Source organism: Sturnira hondurensis, unplaced genomic scaffold, assembly GCF_014824575.4.
Source record: "Sturnira hondurensis isolate 20B ecotype Veracruz unplaced genomic scaffold, ASM1482457v3 Scaffold0020787, whole genome shotgun sequence".
NCBI lineage: Eukaryota > Metazoa > Chordata > Mammalia > Chiroptera > Phyllostomidae > Sturnira > Sturnira hondurensis.
In genome coordinates, this window is record NW_028093418.1 from 3,640,302 (window position 1) to 3,663,198 (window position 22,897).

General features: G+C 51.8%; 1 protein-coding gene across 6 annotated transcripts; it reads right to left on the bottom strand.

The window, feature by feature from the left end:
* Positions 1-933: 933 nt before the first annotated feature.
* On the bottom strand, positions 934-21,908 carry ZNF445 (zinc finger protein 445). 6 transcript variants are annotated; one of them, XR_005064202.1, is made up of 8 exons: positions 21,830-21,908; positions 10,162-10,730; positions 7,910-8,078; positions 7,489-7,565; positions 7,093-7,219; positions 6,485-6,595; positions 2,125-5,776; positions 934-1,959 (listed from the first exon to the last, which is right to left on the bottom strand). XR_005064202.1 is itself a non-coding variant. In XM_037030398.1 (8 exons), exons 2-8 carry the CDS (start codon positions 10,588-10,590, stop codon positions 3,630-3,632), a joined length of 2,859 nt encoding a protein of 952 aa, XP_036886293.1. In that variant the 5' UTR covers positions 10,591-10,730; positions 21,830-21,908; the 3' UTR covers positions 934-3,629. The 6 variants fall into 6 exon arrangements, 5 of the variants coding, with proteins under 5 accessions (XP_036886293.1, XP_036886291.1, XP_036886289.1 ...); XM_037030398.1 differs by having other exon boundaries at positions 934-5,776; positions 10,162-10,317; positions 10,519-10,730; XM_037030396.1 differs by having other exon boundaries at positions 934-2,754; positions 3,679-5,776.
* Positions 21,909-22,897: the final 989 nt, after the last annotated feature.

The window sequence follows — 22,897 nt, forward strand, 5'->3', positions numbered from 1 at the left end:
TACTCCTGCTTTAAAGCTTGCACAGTAGAGGTAAGGCGGATGCTCCATCACCACCCGGGCTGGTTGGGACATCAAGACTAAGGCCATCACACACATCAAGAGGTTACAGAAAAGTGAGTTATTCCCATAGCCAGGCTCTCTGGGGAAGGGACAGGCACCCATACCAGTTGGTTTACCTTGACTGAAAGGAGGGGTGAGCAGGTCTGGTTTTTACTGTGGTTAAGGGCAGGGGTCCTGGGGTTTGCATAAACCCCCCCTCGGGAGCTGAGAAGGAGCACCTCACTTTCTATCAGCTTGCCCAGGTGTAAGGAACAGGGCTTGAAAGTTAACCAGTTACCAACGGTCAAACATCAAAAATGAGCTCACGCAGGGCTGGGGTGGCAGTTACCGCTCACAGTCACACCATCCTGCCACCTTCGCACTTCCTTCTTGCCTTTTACTTACATGTACCTAACAAAGAACTCTTCACACACTTTTTGTTAAAATCATCGCTATGGTTGCTGGCTCCTGACAACAACCTGGCTGACACTTAAGAGGTGTGGCAGTGGGTACGCGAACCTTTCCTCACCTCCCTAACGAGGTGGAATGACTGACTGTGCATCTACGTCCACAGAGTCCATCTCGTCATTAAACTTACAAGTTGGTGGCTTCTGGCTTTCCTGGTTACTATCAGGCAAGGAGGAACGAAGGAAAGAGAGCTTACACCTTCCTGTGAGCTGCACATTGTGGAGATCACATGTCACCACGTGGGGAACACCACGTCTAAGGCTCCCAGTGTTCCATCTAGACTCAGCCTGGCTTAGCCACTCCGTCCCCAGAGCCGTTTGTGTGGCTCCCAATTTCTGCAGAGGAGCCTGGAGAGACTGTGACTCATTCTAAGTCCCATCACTTAGAGGGCAGGGCCAGGATTCCTATAAAATCAGATGTCAGAGCTCATGCTTCAAAAGTCTTTATTTTCAAGTGTTTAAAGCAAACAGTTAAAAAAAAAAAAAAAGAACCCACCGCACAATGCTGTTAATAAATCAACATGCCGAACCGACTGCATCTATTTTAAAAAGAACTATCGCATGACTGCAGCCTCCGGCGCCCACCGTAACTTCATCAGCAAAGCAGGACTTTCACTCATCATTCCAGTGCGTGATTCTACACTCTGACATCACGTAATTTGAATCCACAGGAAATACATTAGTGCGCCAAACAGTAACAACGTGGTCTACTATATGCCAGCAACGCCCACATGCCAGGCACTAGGCCAATCACTGTACACACATGACCTCTTCAGCCATCCTCCACCCCTAGTCACCCCGTGAGGCTGGCATTTCAAGTTCATTTTGGAGAAAAAGGGAAACACAAGGAAGTAATGGAGACACACAGTGTTTAAATCCACAGAAATGATATTTATATGTAACTTCCGCCACTTTCTCAGCACCATTTTTGATTGATCTGTGAAAGATGTAATTCTAGCTTTCATATTCACTTTTTAAAGTAGCAAAAACAGCCCACTTCTCTGTTCTTCTGTTGATGGAAACTGAAGCTTTTCTCAATCTCAACAATACCGCAGTGAACAACAGTGCAATGCACAGAGCCTGACACATCTCCTTCTTCACGTGGATTTATTCTGTGGCTTATCCAGGAGCAGAATCACTGGGTTATAGAGTGCACACAACTTCACAAGATTTTGAAAACTGCTTCGCACAATCTCCACTCCCACCGCTATGAGTTCCCACTGGTGCACACCCACACTAGGGCTTTTAAAAATCTGCCAAGTAGATGAGTGTGAGACGGTCCTATGAATTTACATTTCCTGTGCTTTCTTCTCTGCGACTGGCCTGAGCAGCCGGTCCCGGTCAGCAGGGGTGGGGCTGAGCGCACGAGGAGCTGACTGACAGGCCTGTGCCCACCCACTCCCAGTGGAGTCCCCGCCCACCTGGCTCTCTTCAGCCAGAGCTCCAGTTCCTCCTGAGAGAGGTGGGGCAGATTGAGAAAAGGGGTGTCCTCCAACCAGAGTGGGGTGCAAGGTGAGAAGTGAGGCTGGGGCAGCCCGACACTGTCCAATGGCACCCTCCCATCATCATTTCACTGGGGAGTAGGGGGCCCTTTCAAAAACTTCCAATCAAGACTTACCTATAAACTAAATTCGGCTCTGGAGTCCTTCACAGAGGCAACTGTGCAAAACCTCTTCTGTGTGGCAACCAGACAAACAAGCACCAGCCCCTGGCCTCGCCGACTGCAATGGGGAGTGAAATGTTTGCAAATCCAGGCAACACAGGTACCAGGAGAGGTGGGCCCAGGGGAGAGGGCTTACAGAGAGGCGGCTCGGGGAAAGCCGGGCCAGCAGGGACAGGCTGGGGCCTGGGGCTGGGGCCTGGGGCTGTGGTCCACAGCTGCTCACATCTGCTGAGAGCTGCGGCTGGCAGAACATTCAGACGCTTGGTGGGATGGGGAGTCCACTCTTGGAAACTGGCAACAGGATAACTACACACAAAATTTTCAGCTCTGCCATTTTACCGAGTCCTTGGGTCTGTGGCTAACTCTTGTAAAAGGTAACTCGCATTCAGAGCACATCACTCCTCAACTCACTGTTCAAGAGCACCCCACGCTCACAAGGCTTGGCCAGCGCCTGCCTGGGCCCCTCTCCCCCAGCCGGTTCGGCTCACCCCACCCTGGTCAGGGGCCTCCTGTCACTCCCCGAGGACACCAGCCAAGACCTCCTGCGCCTGGTTCTAACACCTATAGGGCTCCCTCCCTGACCTCCTTCAATTACACCTTCTCTTTTGAGGCCCTTCGTGACCGGCCCACTTAAAATCGCAACCCACCTCACAATCCAGCACATCCTCTCCTCCTCCTCTGGTTCATGTGTCCACAACACACACACCAACCACTCTATGTAGCTCACATGTTTATCATCTGTCATGATTCCAGACCACAGTTTTTTTTCTCTGTCCTGGTCCTGCTGGGCCTCTGGCTCACAGGACAGCCCTGGAGGTGGGGAGCTCAGCACATCACTGCCCATGCACATTGCTCCCGTCTGCGGCAGGGAGGTGGTGATGAGGCACAGCGCGCTCCCTTCGGCAGGGAGGCAGCCCAGACCCTGCTCCCCTCCGCGTGCTGCCCACGGCAGACACCCAAAGCTGGCTGTGCCTGTGGACGCGGTGGGTGGAACTCCCCAGGAGGCTCCTGGGCCACACTGGGAGGAGTTAGAGCTGCTTCACACTCACAAGGTCAAACAGAACAGGCACCGTCACAGGTCAGACCCAGCGGGAACTAGGACCTCACCGGCCCCTTCCCATCAGCCACAGCCCACCATGCCAGAGACACCGTGTCAGAGGAAAGGGTGACGGTCTCTCCCGGTACAGACACGAAAGAAGACCCGGCTCGGGGAGCTCCGGGCGGGCCATCCAACAAACCCCGCTCCTGAGGGCCCGAGTCTCCAGGTCACCAAGGAGAATCTCACCACCCAGTGGGCAGGATGGGGGCCACCCTGAGTTTCTGAACCCTCGGGAGGCTCTGTGACCCACTTCTGAAACAGACAGGGCCGGGCGCCCTGTGAAGGTTGTGCCCGTACCTCCAACTGCAGCCTCCCCTGCTGGTTGGCTGGGGACCCTCTCCTCCCACGGCCAGGCCCCTGGCTAATCACCGATGTGCCTTTTCATGTGCCTAGCCAAATTGGAAGACCACCTGAAGGTCTTCCCACACTCCGTGCACTTGAAGGGCCTCTCACGCGTGTGAAACCTCTTGTGGCTGATGAGCTGTGAGGTCTTGCTGAAAGTCTTCCCACACGTGCTGCATCTGTGACACTTCTTCCCCGCGGGTGCGTCCTGGAGGCCAGCGGGCCTGGCGCTCCCCTCGCACGCTCCCTGGCGGGCCTCCAGGGGCGTCTCCACGCTGGGCTTCGACTCCTGCGAAGTCGCCCCCGAAGTCGCCCCCGTGTCCCGGGAGGGCGGCGCCTCAGCCGAGCGGGTGTGTTTTCTCTGGTGGATGCAGAGGGTGTGCCTTCCGATGAAGTCCTTCCCGCACCACTGGCATTTGAAGGGCTTCTCCTTGGTGTGGATCCTCTGATGGTTCACGAGGCGGTAGTTCCTGTCGTAGGACTTCTCGCACAGGTTGCACTTGTAGCGCTTCTCCCCGCTGTGGATGCCCTTGTGGTCCAGGAGGCTCCTTTTGCGGGTGAAGGTTTTCCCACACTCCTGGCACCAGAAGGGCTTCTCTCCGATGAGGACCTGCTGCTGCAGCTCCACGGCGCCGCCGCTGTCATGGTACACGAACAGCTTGCCGAGCGAGTGGCTCCGCTGGTGGCGGGACAGGTTGGAGCTCCACCGGAAGGCCTTCCCACACTCCCGGCACTTGTACGGCTTCTCGCGCGTGTGCACCCGCTGGTGGATGAGGAGGAACGAGTGGTTGCGGAAGGCTTTGCCGCAGTGGCTGCACTTGAAGCGCGCCTCTGCGGCCTGGCTGCTGGGGCCGCCCGGGAGCCCCCCGTCCGGGGCAGAGGGGGGCGCGGCCTCGGCTTTCCTCTTCAGGGCGTGCTGCTTCTTGTGCACGAGGAAGGCCGACCTGTGGGCGAAGTCTTTGGCGCACTCGCCGCACCGGTAGGGCTCCCGGCCCGCGTGGACCCGCTGGTGGTTGAGGAGAGACTTCTTCCCCGGGAAGGTTCGCCCGCACTGCTGACAGAGGAACGCCTTCTCCACCGCGGGGGCACTCGGGGGCTGGCTGCCGCTGGGGGGCTCCCGGGGGTCTTCTCCGCGGGCATCTTGGTTACGGAACTTGTCTTCCTGGTGCATCCTCTTATGGCGAGAAAAGTTGGACCTCCACCTAAAGGTTTTCCTGCACTTGGTGCATTTGTAGGGCTTCTCCTGGGTGTGGATCCTCTGATGCTGAAGGATGTAGGACTTGCAGTGGAAGGACTTCCGACACTGGCTGCAGTCGAAGAGACTCTCCCCGCTCCGGTCCTGCAAACGATCCAACCTTGAGCCGCAGGGGCGCACTTCCTCACACTGAGCGGATTCCAGAAGTTTCTGACCTGCGTGGGTCTCCTGGTGCAGATGGTAGGCAAACACGCGCTGGAAGGCCTTGTCACACAAACTGCACTTATAAGGCTTCAGCCCAGTGTGAATTCTCTCGTGTCGCGCGCGGTTCGAGCTCCACCTGAAGGCTTTCCCACACACCCGACACTTAAAGGGTTTCTCCTGCGTGTGGAGCCTCTGGTGGTGCGCAAGGTGGGAGCGGTGACCGAAGGTCCTGCCGCAGTCGCTGCACTTGTACAGCGCCCCCGCCCCATGCAGACTCCACCGGAGACAAGAGCTCAGGAAGTCCTTCCCGTGCGCGTCCTTCGCAACCCCCTTCAACGCGGCGCGCAGCCTCTGGCGCAGGCCCAATGCGCAGATCAGGCGCCTGAGGCCCCTGCCGTACTCCTTGCAGTCGTGGTGGTAGGCGCCGCCCCAGAAGTGCCGGCGGCAGCCACGCTTCAGGGCTCGCTTTCTCCTGGGAACTCGCAAATTCACCACGTGTTTAAGACCGAGGCCACTGCCACCTCCCGGTTCCCCCGATTCTTCTTCTGTCTTGAGACTGAAGCTGGTCTCTTTTTTCTTAACACTCACTGGTGTGGGATCGCCACACCGCTCCTGCAGGCTGCTCTGTGGTTCCGAAGGCTCTCCCAGCCCGGTCTCCTCCGACACCCTCATCACGTGACATCCTGATGACACAGCCGAGGTTTCTGCTTCTTCCAAAGGCTCGCGATTCAAGAGGAGCTTGTTTGTTTTAATCTGGAGCTCACCTCCTGACACAAAATAAAACACAAGAGAATGTACTCTTTTCCCCCCCTTGAAGCTGCCGAAAGCACCGAGGGACAAAAACGGGCCATGAACTTAGGTGGTGTGGCCTTTGCCTGACTGCCGACACCTTTACAAAACAGCGATGAGGCAAAGCACGGAAGGGTGTCCCAGATGGCAGGGAAGAGGGGAGGAGAAGCAGAAGGGCAGAGCAGCTGGAAATCACATGCAGTTACAAAAGAAAAAGGGTGGAGAGGCCAGTGTGACGACACTTCAGTGCGAGAGACAGGAAAGGAACCACAGCACAAGACAGAGCTGGGGCCAGGGCTCCGAAGAGGGTGGGCTGCCCTGTCAGGACTGGAAGGAGGGCTCCTAAGAGCAGGAAGGAGCAGGCAGGGGAGCTTCAGTGGGAATGCAGCACAGCACTGAGGAGCCCCATGGAGGGAAGGAGGAGGCACAGTGAGGCCCTCCCATGGACAAGAGCGTCACCAAAAGACCATCCGGGGGAAGGGCAGGGCCAGAAACGAGTGTCTAATAAGCAGGCCAGTCTGGATGGGAGACACCCAGGGCCCCGCACTCCTCAGCCACACCAACAAGGACCTTCCTTCCAGCTGACCGTGGAGTGAGCTCCCCACGATTTTCCCAGTGGGAAAGACCACAGAAAGAGAAGACCAGATGCTGGGAGAGCAGGATCTGGCAGGTTCTCTGGGACTCACCTGCAGAGGCAGCACCTGGGTCGCCCTTAGGCTGTACTCCCTGGACGTTCAGGCCCCACGGCTCCCTTGTCTCCAGCCAGGAGATCAGCGCAGGCTTGGCGAGTGGCCCCACTGCAGAGGAGGAGGGCAGGGGCATCACACAGAACCCCTCCCCAGGGCGGTCTGGGCCTGGGGTTTGGGAGGGAGAAGGGAAGGCCAGGGAGGCAGGAGAGGAGGCTGAGGCAGGAGGCCCAGACAGCCACTCCCAACAGCCCTGAGCAGCAACAAGGGGCTGAGAGGAGTCACAGCCAAAAGGGTCACTGGGCGTCTCTGGAGGTGGGAACCACGTGACAACACCCTCAGGGAAACACACTGACGTACTTTAGATGCCCAAACGGACTAGGAACTCGATGCATGGGACTTTGCATCTTTACAACGACCCAGCAAGCTGGGCACCCTTACCCCCGATTTTCAAGAGGAGAGACTGGGTGACAGATTAAGTGGCTTGGTCATTAGATCACAGAGCTGGGATCTCAGCCTGGGTCAGGCCCTTCATGCGTGGGCACCGGAAGGAAGGCTGAGGAGGCAGGAGAAAGGTGGGCGGGAGCAGGGGGCCAGCAAGGCCTTACCCAGAGAAACCAGGTTCCCGTAGTTCTCCAGCATCACGTCCCTGTACAGGTTCCTCTGAGCAGGGGCCAGCCACCCCCACTCATCCTGGGAGAAGGTCACCTCCACGTCCTTGAAAGTCAGAGCCTCCTGAAAAAGCATAGTCCTGCACTCACAGCCAGCCCACTGCTCCTGGCGCCCAGCAGGAGGCAGGGGTGGACTAGCGCCCTGCGAGCCCGGGGGTATCTGGCAAGAGCGAAAGAGAAGACCGTCACGCAGAAGAGCACTGGGCCCACGGGGGACAGCCTGGTCTCTGGGCATGAGGCCACTGGACAGAGACGCAGGACCTGGGGCGCCACGGCGGCTCCATCAGGCAGCACAGTGGGATGGGAGGGAGGACTGCAGGCCCGGTGGCTCACCTGAGGCTGGGCTGTCCCCCCATCTTCTGGGCACCCCTCTCTCTGGGAAAGGGCAGGCACCTGGGCAGCTGGAGGACCTGAAGAAGAAAGAACCATGAGAGAGGGCAGCCCAGTGCTTGGCACCCCACTGCGAAGCCCCTCTGCCCCCCAAGAGCCCTCCTACACCCATGAGGAGGCGTGGCCTGCAATAAACGCCCAGTTCACACTTCCCCAGTGTTTGCTGGGGCCGGAGAGTGAGGTATGGGGCCACAACGGGAAGAGGGGCCAGGCGGACATGGGTCACGGAAGAGAAGGGAAAGACACAGAGCTAAGGGCCAGGAGGGGCAGGGGGTCTTGGGAGAGGAAAGACAGTGGAATGAGACACCACAGGAATCTGGGAAGGTGGGACGAGGCTGGGGTCTCAGAGCCAGGCGGTGAGTACCAGGTTGCCCAGCCAGGAAGTCACGCACTCCTGTTTCAGAGCGGGGCTCCAGGTGGTCCCCCAGAGTGGAGCTGCTCCTGAGAGGTGGTGTGGAGGGCCACGACTGCGAGGCTTGCAGAGCTCCTGTGCCCATCCAGCGCACATCCAGGCTCTGGGCAGGGGCTGGGTCCTGGCAAGAAGAAAATGCGAGAGGATCCCTTGGGAATCAGGATGCAACTCAGAACCAGGCCTTTTATTAGCTACAGGGAGAGGAGCAGGGGGAAGCTCAGGAAGGAACCCTCACTTCTCAGCCTCCCTGGGCTCTAGTGTGGGCCAACGGGGTGACCAGTGCAGCCAGAGTCCAGCTCGACATCAGAAAGCACCTGGCAAGTGGTCAGGCCACAGGTGCCTCGGTGACACCCACCACACTAGCCCTCAGCCCCCACCCCTGGCCTGGAACTCAGAAATGAAAGACATTAACTCCTGAGAGTTACACAGAGATGCAGATGGACAAAGTCTACCAAGCTCTACGCCCTTGCACGCAGAGCGATTCCAGAGGCAGCATGGCTCCCAGGCCGCACGCCTGACGGGAGCAGTCACACTAAACAGTGGCAAAGCCACAGTGCAGAGAGGGTCAGCCAAGGACCATGGAAGAAAATGTTTCAGCTGCAAAAAAATGGCAGTTCCCCCCAAGGAGGAGGAGGCACCCTTGGCTCTGGGCCTTCACACAGTGCTGGTGTCTGAGGCAAGGCGACCCCGGTATAAAAACGAGCACAGGCAACTACAGCCAGCGAACCTCTGCTTCCCGGACCTGGGGCCACCACATCCCCACTCACACGGGCGCTGACGCGGGCTGAGGCTGTGAGGCACCTGCCACCGAGCTATGGACTAACAATGACCAACTGCTCACGATGATCTCCTGTCCTTCCCAAACCTGCCGAAGGGAGGAGAGGGAGACGCGGCGACCATGGAAGCACAGCCAGGCAGGTCTGAGGCTCAGCCTTCCCGGACACCGGTTTCTCCCATTCTGGTCTTTTGGAGGAACCAGGGGATGACTGCGTAACTTCACGTGCATCGTGAGCATTTCAGTTCTGAGAGGCTTCCTCCCAGGCCGGTTTCCAGTCTCTCGTTTCTGGCTGACTTTCACCCAGGTGGGCCGTCCTGCTCGTTTGGTATGTTTCCATGGATTTTAAACCCTTACATCTAGATCTAAATGAGTTGACTACAACCAAGCCACAATGGTGATGTAAAAATTATAATAACTGCTCTTTTAGATTTTTAAAAATAGTACCCAATGATGAGCAAAGAGGTTTTCTTTTCCACAGTCACACCTCATATTGATTTATTACCATTGACAGCTGGTAGGCCATGTTCAGATGTGACTGACTTAATTCTATATTAAATGTGTGGGGAAGTATGTTTCAGAAATCTTAAAAGTAACTTTTATTTGTGCATGAATCATATCCGTAGAGTTGCACATATTTTTACAGAAATAACAATTTTAAAGAAGCCTACACAAATGATAAACGAGATGCAGGAAGCACTGAGCAGCTCGCCTGTGGGCGAGGGAGCAGCAGGGTGCCCGGGACTGACCTGCTGCTCTTCTGCTGGCACTGGGACTGGCGGCTCGGTTTGCAGCACCTAGGCCACGGCCAAGGGCATGGTAGGTGCTCAAACACCAAACAATTTCTCACTGTTAGATCAGTTTTTTATTTTCTTTTCAATAAACTGAGGAGGCTCTGAAAGGGACAACAATGTAGGCAAGAACACCAAGGTTGTGGGAGGAAGTCTCATCCCTCACGGAACAAATCCTCAACAGGCTTACTGAGGAAAACACAAAATGGTCCTAGATTGCTCTTCCGGGTCTTCACATGTACGCAGAAGCCACAAGTCCAGACTCTAACCCTCCCCCTTACGAGCAAGAGACGTCACCTCCACTTTAAGGCCAGCATCAGCTCCCAGTAGATAGTATGTGCCGTGGACTCCGCACACTCTTAGTCACCGCATCCAAGCACGTGGTAGTTATTTATGGATACTGGCAGGCCCTCCTCCAGTAGCCGATCGTCCTCCAGGAAGGTGGGAAGGACTGCCTGCTAAAAGGCCCTCGACTTAGGGCCTAGTGCTCAGCTGCTTGGGTGTCACAGGAATGGGAAGGGAAGACTTCCCCTGCATTCCTCCAGGCTGAAGGCTCAGAGGCCAAGCCCACCCCAGAAGAGCTGGCCCTGGGCAGATGGATGGAGTTCACCGGGCACTGCACACTTGCCCACACTCACCGTCCATGGTGTCCCCTGGGAGTCTCTCTGCAGCTCCTCCAGCAGGGCCGCAGCCTCCCCGCCATTCTCGGGGTGATGCAGCTGCACCCAGGTCCGGAGCTCACAAGGCAGGATGCTCAGGAACTGCTCCAGCACCAGCAGCTCCAGGATCTGCTCCTTGGAGAGAACGTCAGGCCTCAGCCACCAGCGGCAGAGCTCCCGCAGCCGGCTCAGCGTCTCGAGGGGCCCAGAGGACTCGTGGTAGCGAAGCTGCCTGAAGAGCTGGCGGAACAGCTCCTGGCCAGGGCGGTTGAGTGTCTGGGGCCTAGCAGCCTGCACTGAAGTGTAGCCTTCATCCTCCTCTTCTTTCTTTATCACCTGAAGGCGCGCTCGCTCCCTGGAAGCCTGGGCCTGAGCTGGGTGGACAGCGTACCACCTGCCTGGAGGCATCACGGCCGCTCAGGCTCCACCCAGCAGGGTGCAAACCAAGCCTGTGGTATCCCAGTCGCTTCTGCAGCCTCGGGAGTACCTTTTCAGCACCACGGTGGACAATGCCATTTGCTAGGACATCAGAGGTCACCTGCAAGAGACTGAAATGACGAATATTAGTGTTCAGGGGAGGATGTGAGGGTGAGGGTGGAGCCTGGCGCCCTCGTTCAGACCATCTCTGGATGTGTGACCGGAAGGCGCGTGAGCATTTGCACCGTGGTGCTGGCCAGGACCCAGTAGGGCCGCACTGTCACGTGTTGGAGTAAACTGAGAAAACACCCCAAATACAGTAAAATACGTCCAGGGCATTACTCATATACATACATGTAAGGAGAGATCTCAAGCCAACAGCCCAACCTCCCACCTTAAAACACTGGGAAAAGAGGGAACTAAACTGAAATCAAGCAGAAGGAAAGAAATCATCAAGGGCAAACTGGAAATCAATGAAAAAGAGATTAAAAAAGAGAAAAACCAATGAAATAAAAAGGTGGTTCATTGAAAAAAATCAATAAAACTGATAAACCTTTAGCTAGTGTGACAAAGGGAAAAAAGACTCAAGTGACATAAATCAGAAATGAAAGAGGAAATGTCTCCCTGACTCCCCCAGGCAATCCCCCCACCACTGTTCATGTCCACGGGTCACACAGTGTAAACTCTTTGGCTACTGCATTTCCTATACTGTACTTTACATCCCCATGGCCATTTTGCAACTACCTGCTTGTACTTTTTTTTTAGATTTTATTTATTTATATGTAGAGAAAGGAGAAGGGAGGGAGATAGAGAGGGAGAGAAACATCAATATGTGGTTGCCTCTCACACACCCCTAAATGGGGACCTGGCCTACAACCCAGGCTATTTGTACTTTTTTAAAAAAATATTTTATTTATTTATCCTTAGAGGGTAAGGGAAGGAGAGAGGGAAACAAGTATCAATATATGGTTGCCTCTCGTGTGCCCCCCACCAGGAACTGGCCTGCAACCCAGGCGTGTGCCCTGACTGGGGATCGAACCGCAGCTGTTTGGTTCACAGGCCTGTGCTCAATCCACTGAGCCACACCAGCCAGGGCTATTTGTACTTCTTAATCCCTTCACCTCTTCACCTATTCCCCCCCAGTTCCCTCCTGTCTGGCAACCATCAAAACACTCTCCAAATCCATGATTCTGTCTCTGTTCTTGTTTGCCTACTTTGTTTTTAATGTTTAATTATTAACAGATATATATTTTTTGCCATTTTATTTTTTGATCTTCTTTTTCTCAAATAAATCCCCTTTGATGAATTCCTTTAGTTTTTTTGTCTGGGAAGCTCTTTATTCTGCCCTTCAATTCTAAATAATAGCTTTGCTGACTAGAGCAATCTTGGCTGCTGGTCCTTGCTTTTTGTGACTTTGAGTATTTCTTGCCAATCCCCTTAGCCTGCAAAGTTTCTTTTGAGAAATCAGTTGACAGTCTTATGGGAACTCCACTGTAGGTAACTAACTGCTTGTTTCTTGCTGCTTTTAAGATTCTCTCTTTCTCTTTCACCTGTGGCATTTTAATTATGAGGTGTCCTGGAGTGGGCCTCTTTGCATCCATCTTGTTCGGGACTCTCTGTGCTTCCTGGGCTTGCACATCTCTTTGTTTCACCAAATTGGGGAAGTTCTCTTTCATTGTTTCTTCAAACAGATTTCCAATTTCTTGCTCTTTCTTTTCTCCTTCTGGAACCCCAATGACGTAAATGTTGGCCCTCTCAAAGCTGTCCCAGATGTTACTTATACTGTCCTCATTTTTTTTTTTACTTTTTTCTTCCTGTTCTGATTGGTTGTTTTTTGCTTCCTTATGTTCCAAATCATGGATTTGATTCTCAGCTTCATCCACTCTGCTGTTGTTCCCCTGTAGACTGGTCTTTATTTCAATTAGTGTGCCATTTGTTTCTGACTGGGAGTTTTTTATGCTTCTGAGGTCCTCACTGAGTTCCTTGAGCATCCTTATGACCAGTATTTTGAACTCTGCATCTGATAGATTGCTTATCTCCATTTCCTTCAGTTTTCTGGAGTTATGATCTGTTCTTTCATTTGGGCCAGGTTTCTTTGTCTCCTCATTTTGGCAGCCACCTTGTGTTTGCTTCTATGTATTAGGTAGAGCTGCTATGACTCCCTGTCTTCGTAGTGTGGCCTAATGTAGCTGGTGTCCTGTAGGGTCCGGTGGCACAGCCTCCCCAATCACCCAAGCTGGGTACTCAAGGTGTACCCTTTGTGTGGGCTGAGTACCCCTTCTTCTTGTAGTTGAGGCTTGGTTGCTGTTGGCAGGTCAATGGAAGAGATTTATCCAGGCCGTTCATCTGCAAGGACTGACTGTGACCACTCACCACCAATCTCCACCCTCCATGGAGGATCAGCTGTGCAGGGACAGGGTGGTGGGGCTCTGCCATGGTCTATAACTGTCCATTAGATGTGCTGGCCCTAGGGTTTCCTGGTGATACATGCCAAAGTCAGCCCCCACCTGTGTTTTGCCCAGGGCACCTTGTCCGAGCTATAAAGCAATGAGATGGCTGCTACTTGTGCTGGGCCTGGAGATTCCCAGGCAAAGCCAAGTTGTGAATCTAGGCTGGCTGTTGCTAGTTAAGGGTCTGGGGCTCACTGAAGCCAGCTGTTATTTCGTTTGATAGAATTTAGGAAGTTGTGCTCTGGCTGCTGTGGCTCAGCGCTCACAGGCTGCTGAGCGCTGGCCTGTGAACCAAAGGGTAACTGGTTCAATTCCCAGTCAGGGCACATGCCTGGGTTGTGGGCCCCCTGAATAGTCAGGTTGTGCGACCAAGGTTCGAAAGCAGGTAAGTGTCACCCACAGAGGAGACCAGAGCATGACGGTTGTTGAGACAGGAAACAAGCACACCAGGCTCACAGGGCACAGTGTTAACTTACAGGGAGAGAGGAGAGAGAGACTACGCGAGATTCAGCCCCTTGAAATCTGCCGTCCCCGAGAGGGCGGAGCCACTTAGCAGCCCAGGCGGTGGGGGTGGTGCGGACTCCAGCCGAACACTTCGCGCCGCCCTAGAGAGACCTGGACTCCCTGCAGGTGGGGCTGAAATTCAGAAAGCAAGGCTGGGCCTGGGGCCACGGGCAAGGCATGCAAGCACAACAAAGGGGTTACATGAAGCACCCGACAGGGAAAGACAGTCCCCTGACCAGGCAAGGGCCCAGCACAGGCGGCGGGGGCTCCTGGCCTCTCTGCAGGGAATTGCCCGCTCAAGGCCACTCCCTGGGGGCTGTACGACTGCCTCTGCCAACAATAACCACCACGTGCTGAGTTCAAAAGAACTTCCTAGATGCAACTGCAGAAAAAAAAAACTAAAATCATCCATGTGTGTGATTTTAAGGGACACAGGGACAAGGAGTGTAATGTGGCCTGGTAGGGTTCACAAAAAACAACCGGCGGGGCAGAGGCGGAGAGTAGTGGTTAAAGCAGATTTTACTCTATTTTACCCATAGTCATTTACTTTTATTTATCTATTTTTTATCCTCACCCAAGGACATGCTTACTGATTTTAGAGAGAGGGGAAGGGGAGAAGAGACAGAGAGAGAAACATCACTTGCCTCTGACATGCACCCCAACTGGGACCAAACCCGCAACCTATCAGTTTACAAGACAACACTGCAACCAACCGAGACACACAAGCAGTAGTAAAATAATTTTTTAACATGGAATTTTTACATTAGATCTCTCCTTTCTTTTTTTATTCAAGTGCAGATAGAAAAATGAGGGATGCAAATACACTGAAATGTTAGAAGTGCTTACCCCTGTGTTATTTTTCCTCATATTTTATATTGTCATTTTCTCTATAATTTTGCCATTTCCCAGTTTCCTAAAATAAAAATCAAAGTAAAAGGCAAGTTTTAGAAATTATAGTTATGGGAGTCCCAAACTTCCAGCCAAGATGGAGGCGTAGTTGGAAACACTGTGCCCCCTCCCACAACTAAATTTAAAGACAGCAAAGTTTTAGAAACAAAAACGCAGCCAAAACAGTGAAAACTGAACTTTATGGAAGTCCGACAACAACGAACCACTCAGCCAGACCGGTAAGAGGGGCGGAGTCAGCAGCGCCACCACCCCAAGAGCGGAGGTGGAGGCGGTTGGCAGATCCCAGGCGTGGGGTGGTGACGGGCAGACCCAGTGAGAGCGCAGGGCGGCTGGCTGACTGCGGTCACACATTTGCATGCAGATAAACCAAGCGAAGGAGCAAACAGTGAGACAGACCACTCAGGCTAGGACCCAGGGATGGGAATTAGAGCCTGAAAGCACCAACTTGAAAGACTTTCTCGGGGTCAAGGGGCTGGGAGAGGCTCCCAGGCTCACAGAGAGTTCATTGGAGAAACCCACAGGGTCCTGGAGAGTACACGGGCCCACACACCTGGGAACCAACACCAGAGGGGCCCAATTTGCTTGTGGGAAGCCACAGAGGGGACAGAAATCTGAGAGGGAGCAGAGCGGAGCAAAGCGCCATTTTTTCCCCTCTCTGACCCCACCCCCACATACAGCATCACAACCCAGCCACTGGGTGGCCCAGACCAGGCTGACACCTAAGGCTCCGCCCCTCATACATAACAGGTGCGAACAGACCAAACATCATGACTCAAGAACAGCTCAAAGCCCCAGAGCCTATAATTCTAAGTGACCAAGAAAGAGCCAACCTTTCAGATGCACAATTCAAAACACTGGTGATCAGGATGCTCACAGAACTGCTTGATTTTAGCCACAAATTAGAGGAACATATGAAGGCTACACTGAAATGAAGGCTACACTGAAATGAAGGGAAATGCACAGGAAACCAATAGTGATGGAAGGGAAACTGGGACTCAAATCAAGGGAGTGAACCAGATGGAAGAAAGAAACAACCAAACAGAAAAGAAGGAAGAAACAAGAATTCAAAAAAATGAGGAGAGGCTTAGGAACCTCCAGGACATCTTTAAACGTTCCAACATCCAAATTATAGGGGTACCAGAAGGGGAAGAGGAACAGCCACAAGTGGAAAACTTATTTGAACAAATAATAAAGGAGAACTTCCCCAGTCTGGCAAAGGAAATAGACTTCTAGGAAATCCAGGAAGCTCAGTGAGTCCCAAAGAAGTTGGACCCAAGAAGGAAGACACCAAGGCACATCACAATTACATTAGCCAAGATTAGAATGAAGGAGAGAATCCTAGAAGCAGCAAGAGATAAGCGGACAGTCACCTACAAAGGAGTGCCCATCAGACTGTCAGCAGATTTCTTGAAAGAGACCTTACAGGCAAGAAAGGGCTGGAAAGAAGTATTCCAAGTCATGAAATCCAAAGACCTACAACCAAGATTGCTCTATCCAGCAAAGTTTTCATTTAGAATGGAAGGACAGATAAAGTGCTTCTCAAATAAGATCAAATTCAAGGAGTTCATCATCACCAAGCCCTTATTATATGAAATGTTAAAGAGACTTATCTAAGAAAAAGAAGATAAAAAATATGAACAGTGAAAGGACAGCAAACTCAGTTATTAATAACCACACCTAAAACAAAAGCAAACTAAGAGGACAGCTAGATCAGGGGCAGAGCCATAGAAATGGAGATCACATGGAGGGTTAGCAACAGGGGAGTGGGAGGAGGAGAAGAGGGGAGAAGGTACAGAGAATAGGTAGCATAGACGGTAGGTAGAAAATAGACAGGGGGAGGGCAGGAATACTATGGGTAATACAGAATCTAAAGAACTTGTGACACATGGACATGAACGAAAGGGGGGAATGGTGGGGGAGGGGTGTGCAGGGTGGAGGGGAGTGAAGGGAATGGGACAACTGTAATGGCATAATCAATAAAATATATTTTTTTAAAATATTTATTTATTTATCTTTAGAGGGGAAGGGAAGGAGAGAGGAAGAGAAATATCACTGTATGGTTGCTTCTCATGCATCCCCTGCTGGGAACTGGCCCCTGCTGGGAACTGGCCTGCAACCCAGGCATGTGCCCTGACTGGGAATCGAACCACGATCGTCTGGTTCGCAGGCCCGCACTCAATCCATTGAGCTACACCAGCCAGGGAATAAAATATATTTTTTAAAAAAGAAGTTATAGTTATGGGTCCTGGCCAGTGTGGCTCAGTGGATTGAGTGCCATCCTGCAAACTGAAGGGCCACTGGGTTGGTTCCCAGTCAGGGCACATGCCCAGGTTGCAGGCAGGGTCCCTGGTTAGGGACGCGTGAGAGGCAACCCTATCTCTCACATATTGATGTTTCTCTCCCTTTCTTTCTCCCTCCCTTCCACTCTCTCTAAATATAAACAAATAAATATTTTTTAAGAGAAAGAAATAAAATGATGTTAAGAGAAAGCAAAAATCTACAAAGTGTGAGATGGACAAGCAGGCACCTGCACCAAAATGTGCGTGTCTCAGATGAGGGTCATCCCAGCTGAAACTGTGGCGCCCTCCACCCCCGTCCCCGAGGAGCAAATGTAGAGAAGCCATGACCTTTACCCATGCTACCAAACAAAAGCCGTCCCCTTGTACATTCAGTATGAAACAATAGGTGGCCATTGGCCCCTGGGCTCAGCAAGTCCTGCCAATGATAGGGGACAGCCCCCTCCCACTGGCCTAAGAATGTCACAGGGAAATCTAACGTCCACATCTGCTTCTGTAACCTGCTTCTGCCACGCAGTCGTAGAGTGACACAGCACCTCAGATATGCCCAAATAAGGAAACAGACATAACTGCCACATTTTTCTGTAGCCTGCTTCTGCCAGGTAGCCTAAGAAGAAAAGACAGGAGTATAAAAGAAAGACCCTTGCCACTGCTCAGGGCTCAGAATTTGGAGATCACTCTCCTCTGGGCCCGTGCACGTAATAAGGATTGTGCTCCTGAACCCTCGGTGTCTGGTCACTTCATTTTCTGTAACACCAGGACCCACCAGGAGGAGATGACTGCAACCGTGACAGGGAGAAGGCTCGCCCAGAAAGCAGGCCACCAGCCAGCCACCAGAAACTCCTGCACTCCGGGGCAGGGCTCAGGGGAAAACATCAAGGGTTCTCCTCGGGAGAAACTCAGCCTTGCCCTGAGAAAAAAGGGGTGGGGTAGGAAGTATTCAGAGAAAACAAAGCAAAGGAAAGTGAGAGGGATGATGGGGTAAATGGGTACAAATGGAGGAACAAAGACACTCCCTAGCAAAAGCAGGCAGAAGAGGAAAGGGTGCTTCCAGGGCAAGAGGGGCCGGCTCAGCCCCGCTGAGGTCCGGCCGCACAGACAGGAAGCAGAAACTCTGCTCAGAAGGAAGCTGGAGTCAGAGGAAGGAGGAGACTGATGTTCCCAGCCAGACTTGCAGGACAGACTAGAGACAGCAAGAAGACTAAAGAATGAAAAGACTCAGAGTGATGCTAAAGGTGAGGAGAAATCTGGCAGTGAGGCTGAAGACAATGAACTTGAGGCTAGACAAGTACTTTGAAGAAATGCAACCAGTAAGAAATGTACATGGTAATGACCAGTCTCAGGAAACTGAGACCCACAGTGAAATTAGCACCAAAAATAAGCTCCAGACTGGCCTGTTCTGAGCAGCTAAATAAAGGGTTAAGTGTGTAGAAGGTCAGTGAAGTATCTATCGACCAGAAGACTGACAAACAGGAAAGGGAGGCTGACGGCCTAATGATGTGGCACAGGAGGCCAGGTCTTCAAAGAAAAGGTCTTCAAAGAAAGCCCACCCTCTACAACCGTGAACTTGGATAAAACCAAGGACAAAAGGCCCAGGAGGGCCTTTCAAACTCTGAATGAAAGACCCAGAGGTAGGAAAAACATGGCGGCCGCTGAGCTTGTCCAGCTGAGTTCAGGTATCCTGATGTGCAGGGTCCCCTCGAGTCCCAACTAGCTTTGGACAACAGGAGAAAAGCTTCCTTCATTAACGTGCTGAGATTCTCTTACAAATGTGAGCCCGCAAACGGGGAAATGTGACCAGAGCTGGGTCTCACCTCTGTAAGAGCTGCACCTTAACCCAGCGGTCTCCAACCTTTCTGGCACCAGGGACCGGTTTCATGACAGACAATTTTTCCACGGACTTGTGGGGCAGGAGAGACGGGTTCGGGATGATTCAAGAGCATTACAGTCAAGCACATTTCGTTCTTAACAGGCCTGGACCTGTACCGGTCCAGCCCCGAGGTTGCAGACCCCTGCCTTAACCTGCTCTCATTCCCATTTTGAAAATAAATGCCTAGAAAAAAAACAGAGAAATTCCCAAGCAATATATACAAGCACTTTTCAAGGACATTTTCTTCTTTTTGTCATTTTTCCCTCAGCTCACACCAAATGTGATTTTGTTTGTTTTCCTTTAAAAATCCTCATTAAAAAGTCTCTTATTCTCATGGTTTTCCTACGGGTGTGAGGGTACATAGGTTGACTCTATACACGGACGATAAGCAAACAAGTTTCTCAGTAATCACCAACAAAGAAAGATTTCCCTTCCAGTACATGTTTAAAATCATAAAATAGCAGTCACACAAATATATCAATTGAGAAAGGAGTTTAAACCTAGTGCCCAAAACTTGACACCTGAACACCATTCTCTAATAAACAGAACCAGGGCCTGTGGAGAAGTGGTCGATTCCAGGGCCAGCTAGGGAAGACACAAGAGGAGAAGTTTCTGAGGCCAGAAAGTCAGGGAAAGACACAAAAAGGGACAGATGGGGGCACAAGCAACCCCAAAGAGCCCCCAATGGCCAAAGCTAGAGTAAATTAGGCAACAAAATAAACAACAATAGCACTGCCCTGTAAGCCGAAGAAAGAATCACACAGCCAACATCACACACTGACAGAACTAACGGAACAGATCAACAAAGGGGGGACACAACTCTCCCTCACAGAGAATCCCAGGTAATGAGTAGACAGAACACTGCAGTGGTGATTGCTGCGGGCCAGACCCACCAAGGAGCGCTGACTGACCGGTGAAGGTCAAGTGGAAACGGGGTACTCCTACGCAATGCTTCCAACTATCTTCCACCAAACACTTCACCAATTACAAAGGCAAAGACACGGTCTTTACAGTGTGACACCTGGCAGACACCACAGGACAGGATGAGGTCATCATCACCAGTAACTAGACTCAACATCATTCTCAGTCCAAACAGAAGAGAACATACAAAAAACCAAATGGGTGGTCACTCTAAAACTACAAACACGAAACACTTTCAAGTGTCAATGTTATGAAAAACAAGGACGGTGGGGGAACCGGCACAGACGGAAGGAGAGTGAAGAGACATGACAACTAAGAACAGGAGGGACTCCAGACTGAGTCCTGGCACACTAGGGTCAACAGTCAGACACTGAGGAACTCTGCTTAAAGCCGCAGTTTCATCAATGGCACTGAACCAGTGTTAATGTCTCGAGTTTGGTGTTGCGCTGGGGTTATACAATGTATTGACCCAAGGCAAACTGGGTAAAGAGGATAAGGGAACTCCATACAGTTCTGTACCCTCTGTTAAAGTCTACAATTATTCAAAATTGAAGAAATTTTGAGTTCTTGCTGTGTTTTTCTGATTTATTTCTGATATTTTTCCTAAATATCTATCTTAGATATTTAGGATTAACTTGGCAGTGGAGGGCATTAAATACAATGAATTCTTACCTTCAACTGAGGTTCATTCTTCCACTAACAAATATTTAATAAGCAACTACTATGTACCAGGCACTAAGGTCCTAGCAGTGAATGCAGCAGACATACAGCACTGCCTTGAGGACCTAGTGGGAAGACAGACTCTGAAATAAATCAAACACGTGGTATGTTGGACGGTGGCAGGTGTTACCCTGCACAATAAAGCGATGGAGTGCTTTCAGACTGTTTCCAACGTACAAACACCGGGGGCTGCCAAGTAAAGTTATGCTTCCCGCGCTTCATGTACTTGCACTCCCACGCGACCCTAGGACGACTGAGACCGCTTGCACACTACCACTTCCTGGATACCAGGAACCACAGAGAGCTTAGGATATTTGATGCTTTTCGTTAGTTCCTCTTTTAAGTACACTTTGAAGTTCATCTTTGAAACAGTCCCATCTTTTCAACTTACAGGAAGGATTACTTTTTAAACAAAAATTTGTCTAATACCATCAGCATCAACATAACATGTAAGAGCAGCTTCATCGGTCAGTCCCTGAATGCATACAGACACATGCGTGCGTATTAACAGATGGAAATTCCCTGAAACCTTTCATCAAAAAACGGGTAAAAACACTCCCTGACATTTCCTTGTAAAATAACCAACTAATATTAACGAGTCTTCACTTTTGAATTACAGTTTAAAATCCAAGATTCTTTCCTAGCTACCACATGTAACTTGGGAAGGCAACTATTCTTGGTTTCGGGAGCCTATGCCAATCAGAAGACCGTGGCAGAGGGGTCAGATCAGAGATGGACCTCGTGTCTGACAAACTGCATTTTACATGCTTCTTTCATTCTGAAAACGACCAACCTAATAATCGAGGTTTTTCTATTTTTCTCCAAAAACAGCACGTGTTGAGCACTTACCGCCTCTTGCAATAGGTACAATGGGAAATAGAGTGCAAACAAATGTTTCCTTTTAATTATACTTGGAAATACGTTTTAGTGGTATCTTAATGCTACCACCAAAATTAACCAGCATTTTGCAAACTGAAGATATTATAATATTCCAAAAGCAACAGTATGAATGTACTTAATACCACTGAGTTACACTTTAACTCATACACTTTAAAATGGTTAAAATAGTAAATTTTTTATGTAGCATACGGTAAATGTCGTATGTATATTTCATCACAGAATTGTTTTATCACAATACGTTTCATAAGCAATGTTATGATCCCACCTCATGATATATATGTATATAAGTTTGCATAATTATGAGTAAATTTTAAAATAGCAGAAAACCTCCGGAAGAAAACATCGGCGGACTGCGGCTACTTTTACTTTTCTTATACCCACTCTTGTCACCTAATCGTCCGTAATGGGTACGCTTTGTTTGCATAATTGGAAGAACACGGAAACCATTGCTCCAAATTCTCTCCTCCAGGCGCCCCGGGCGGCGGGCGAAGCGCTCCCAGATCCGCTGGCAGCGCGGTGGGGACAGGATCCGGGCCAGCCCACCCTGCCCCGGGCCCCGGCCGCCGCCCGACCCCGCGCAGGCCCCGGCGCCCCCGCCCTCCCGCCCCCGCGCGGCACAGCGGTCCCGGGCGCGCCCCACGCCCAGCCCGGCCACTCACCGACTCCCGCGCCGCCTCCTCGAGGCCCTCTGGCCACCCGCACGCCTCGCGCGGGTCTCTCGGTCGAACGGGTCGCGCACGCGCGTCACCGCCCCGGGCCTCGGCGGCCTCTCTAGGAAACTGGGAGGGCCAACGTCTCGGCTTCTCCCCCGTTGCAGGGCAGTGCTGGCCCGCCCCTGAGCCATCGGGGGCTCCTCCCCAGCACACCCCACCTCCCGCACTAGACGCCTGCCGGCGCCCTCCGGTGCCCGTTCGGGTCCCACAGCTCTGTCAGCCTTGGCCTGTGTTCCCACTTCCCTCCCAATGTGTGTGCAGGACTGCCCTTGCTTCCCACCGCCCACCACCCCGCCGCGAGGAAGAATAGGGTCCAAAGCCAGGGGTCAAAGGAGAGATTAGTAAGACCTAGCTGACCGCCAACCCGTCCTGGCAGGAAGGAGCTGTTAACGGGTGGCTCAGGACTCGCTGGGGACCCCTTCAACGAGGGGAACCAGATGCTGGTTTCCAGGACTAGCCTCTTCTTTCCTCATCACCACCACAAACGGGGAGAGGGGGGCCTGGGGGCGGGGGAGAAGGTATTTTCTCTTCCCAGCCACAGGCACATGAAACTTCACCTTCGCACACCTCCAACAGTTTTCTCCTGTTAAAGAACAAACTTCTGAGTCCTGGGAAGGACTCAAACCGAACACCGGAGGAAGCGAAATGGATTCTTTATTTACGCGCGCGAACCTAGAGGAGGCAGTGTCCAAATTCTGGGCGCCCAGCAGCGGGGGGCAGGTACTGTATTTATAAAGTAAGGAGCGGAGCGTTCTCTCTGGCGCCCAGGCGACAAGCAGTTTACAGGAGTAAGAAGCAAAAAAACCCCAGCCATTCTCTGAGTGCTGTGCTGTTTTAAAATAGCTGCCAATTTCCTCCAACAAACTGAGTACATTTTAAAAATCTTATAGGAGATGGCAGGAGTTATTCAGGCAGACTACCTAATTAATGCAGATTAGGAAATCGTTTAATGACATTTTTTAAATTAATTTTAGACGGAGAGGAAGGGAGAAACATCATTTACAGTTCTACTTA

Excerpts from the sequence above, each read along its gene's own strand:
- ZNF445 (XM_037030394.1), bottom strand. The coding sequence starts at position 10,590 with ATGCCTCCAGGCAGGTGGTACGCTGTCCACCCAGCTCAGGCCCAGGCT. Across the intron at positions 7,220-7,488 it reads GGGGGACAGCCCAGCCTCAG|GAGGCTCTGACTTTCAAGGA; the intron begins GTGAGCCACCGG and ends ATGCTTTTTCAG. Across the intron at positions 6,596-7,092 it reads CGGGAACCTGGTTTCTCTGG|TGGGGCCACTCGCCAAGCCT; the intron begins GTAAGGCCTTGC and ends CCTCCTCTGCAG.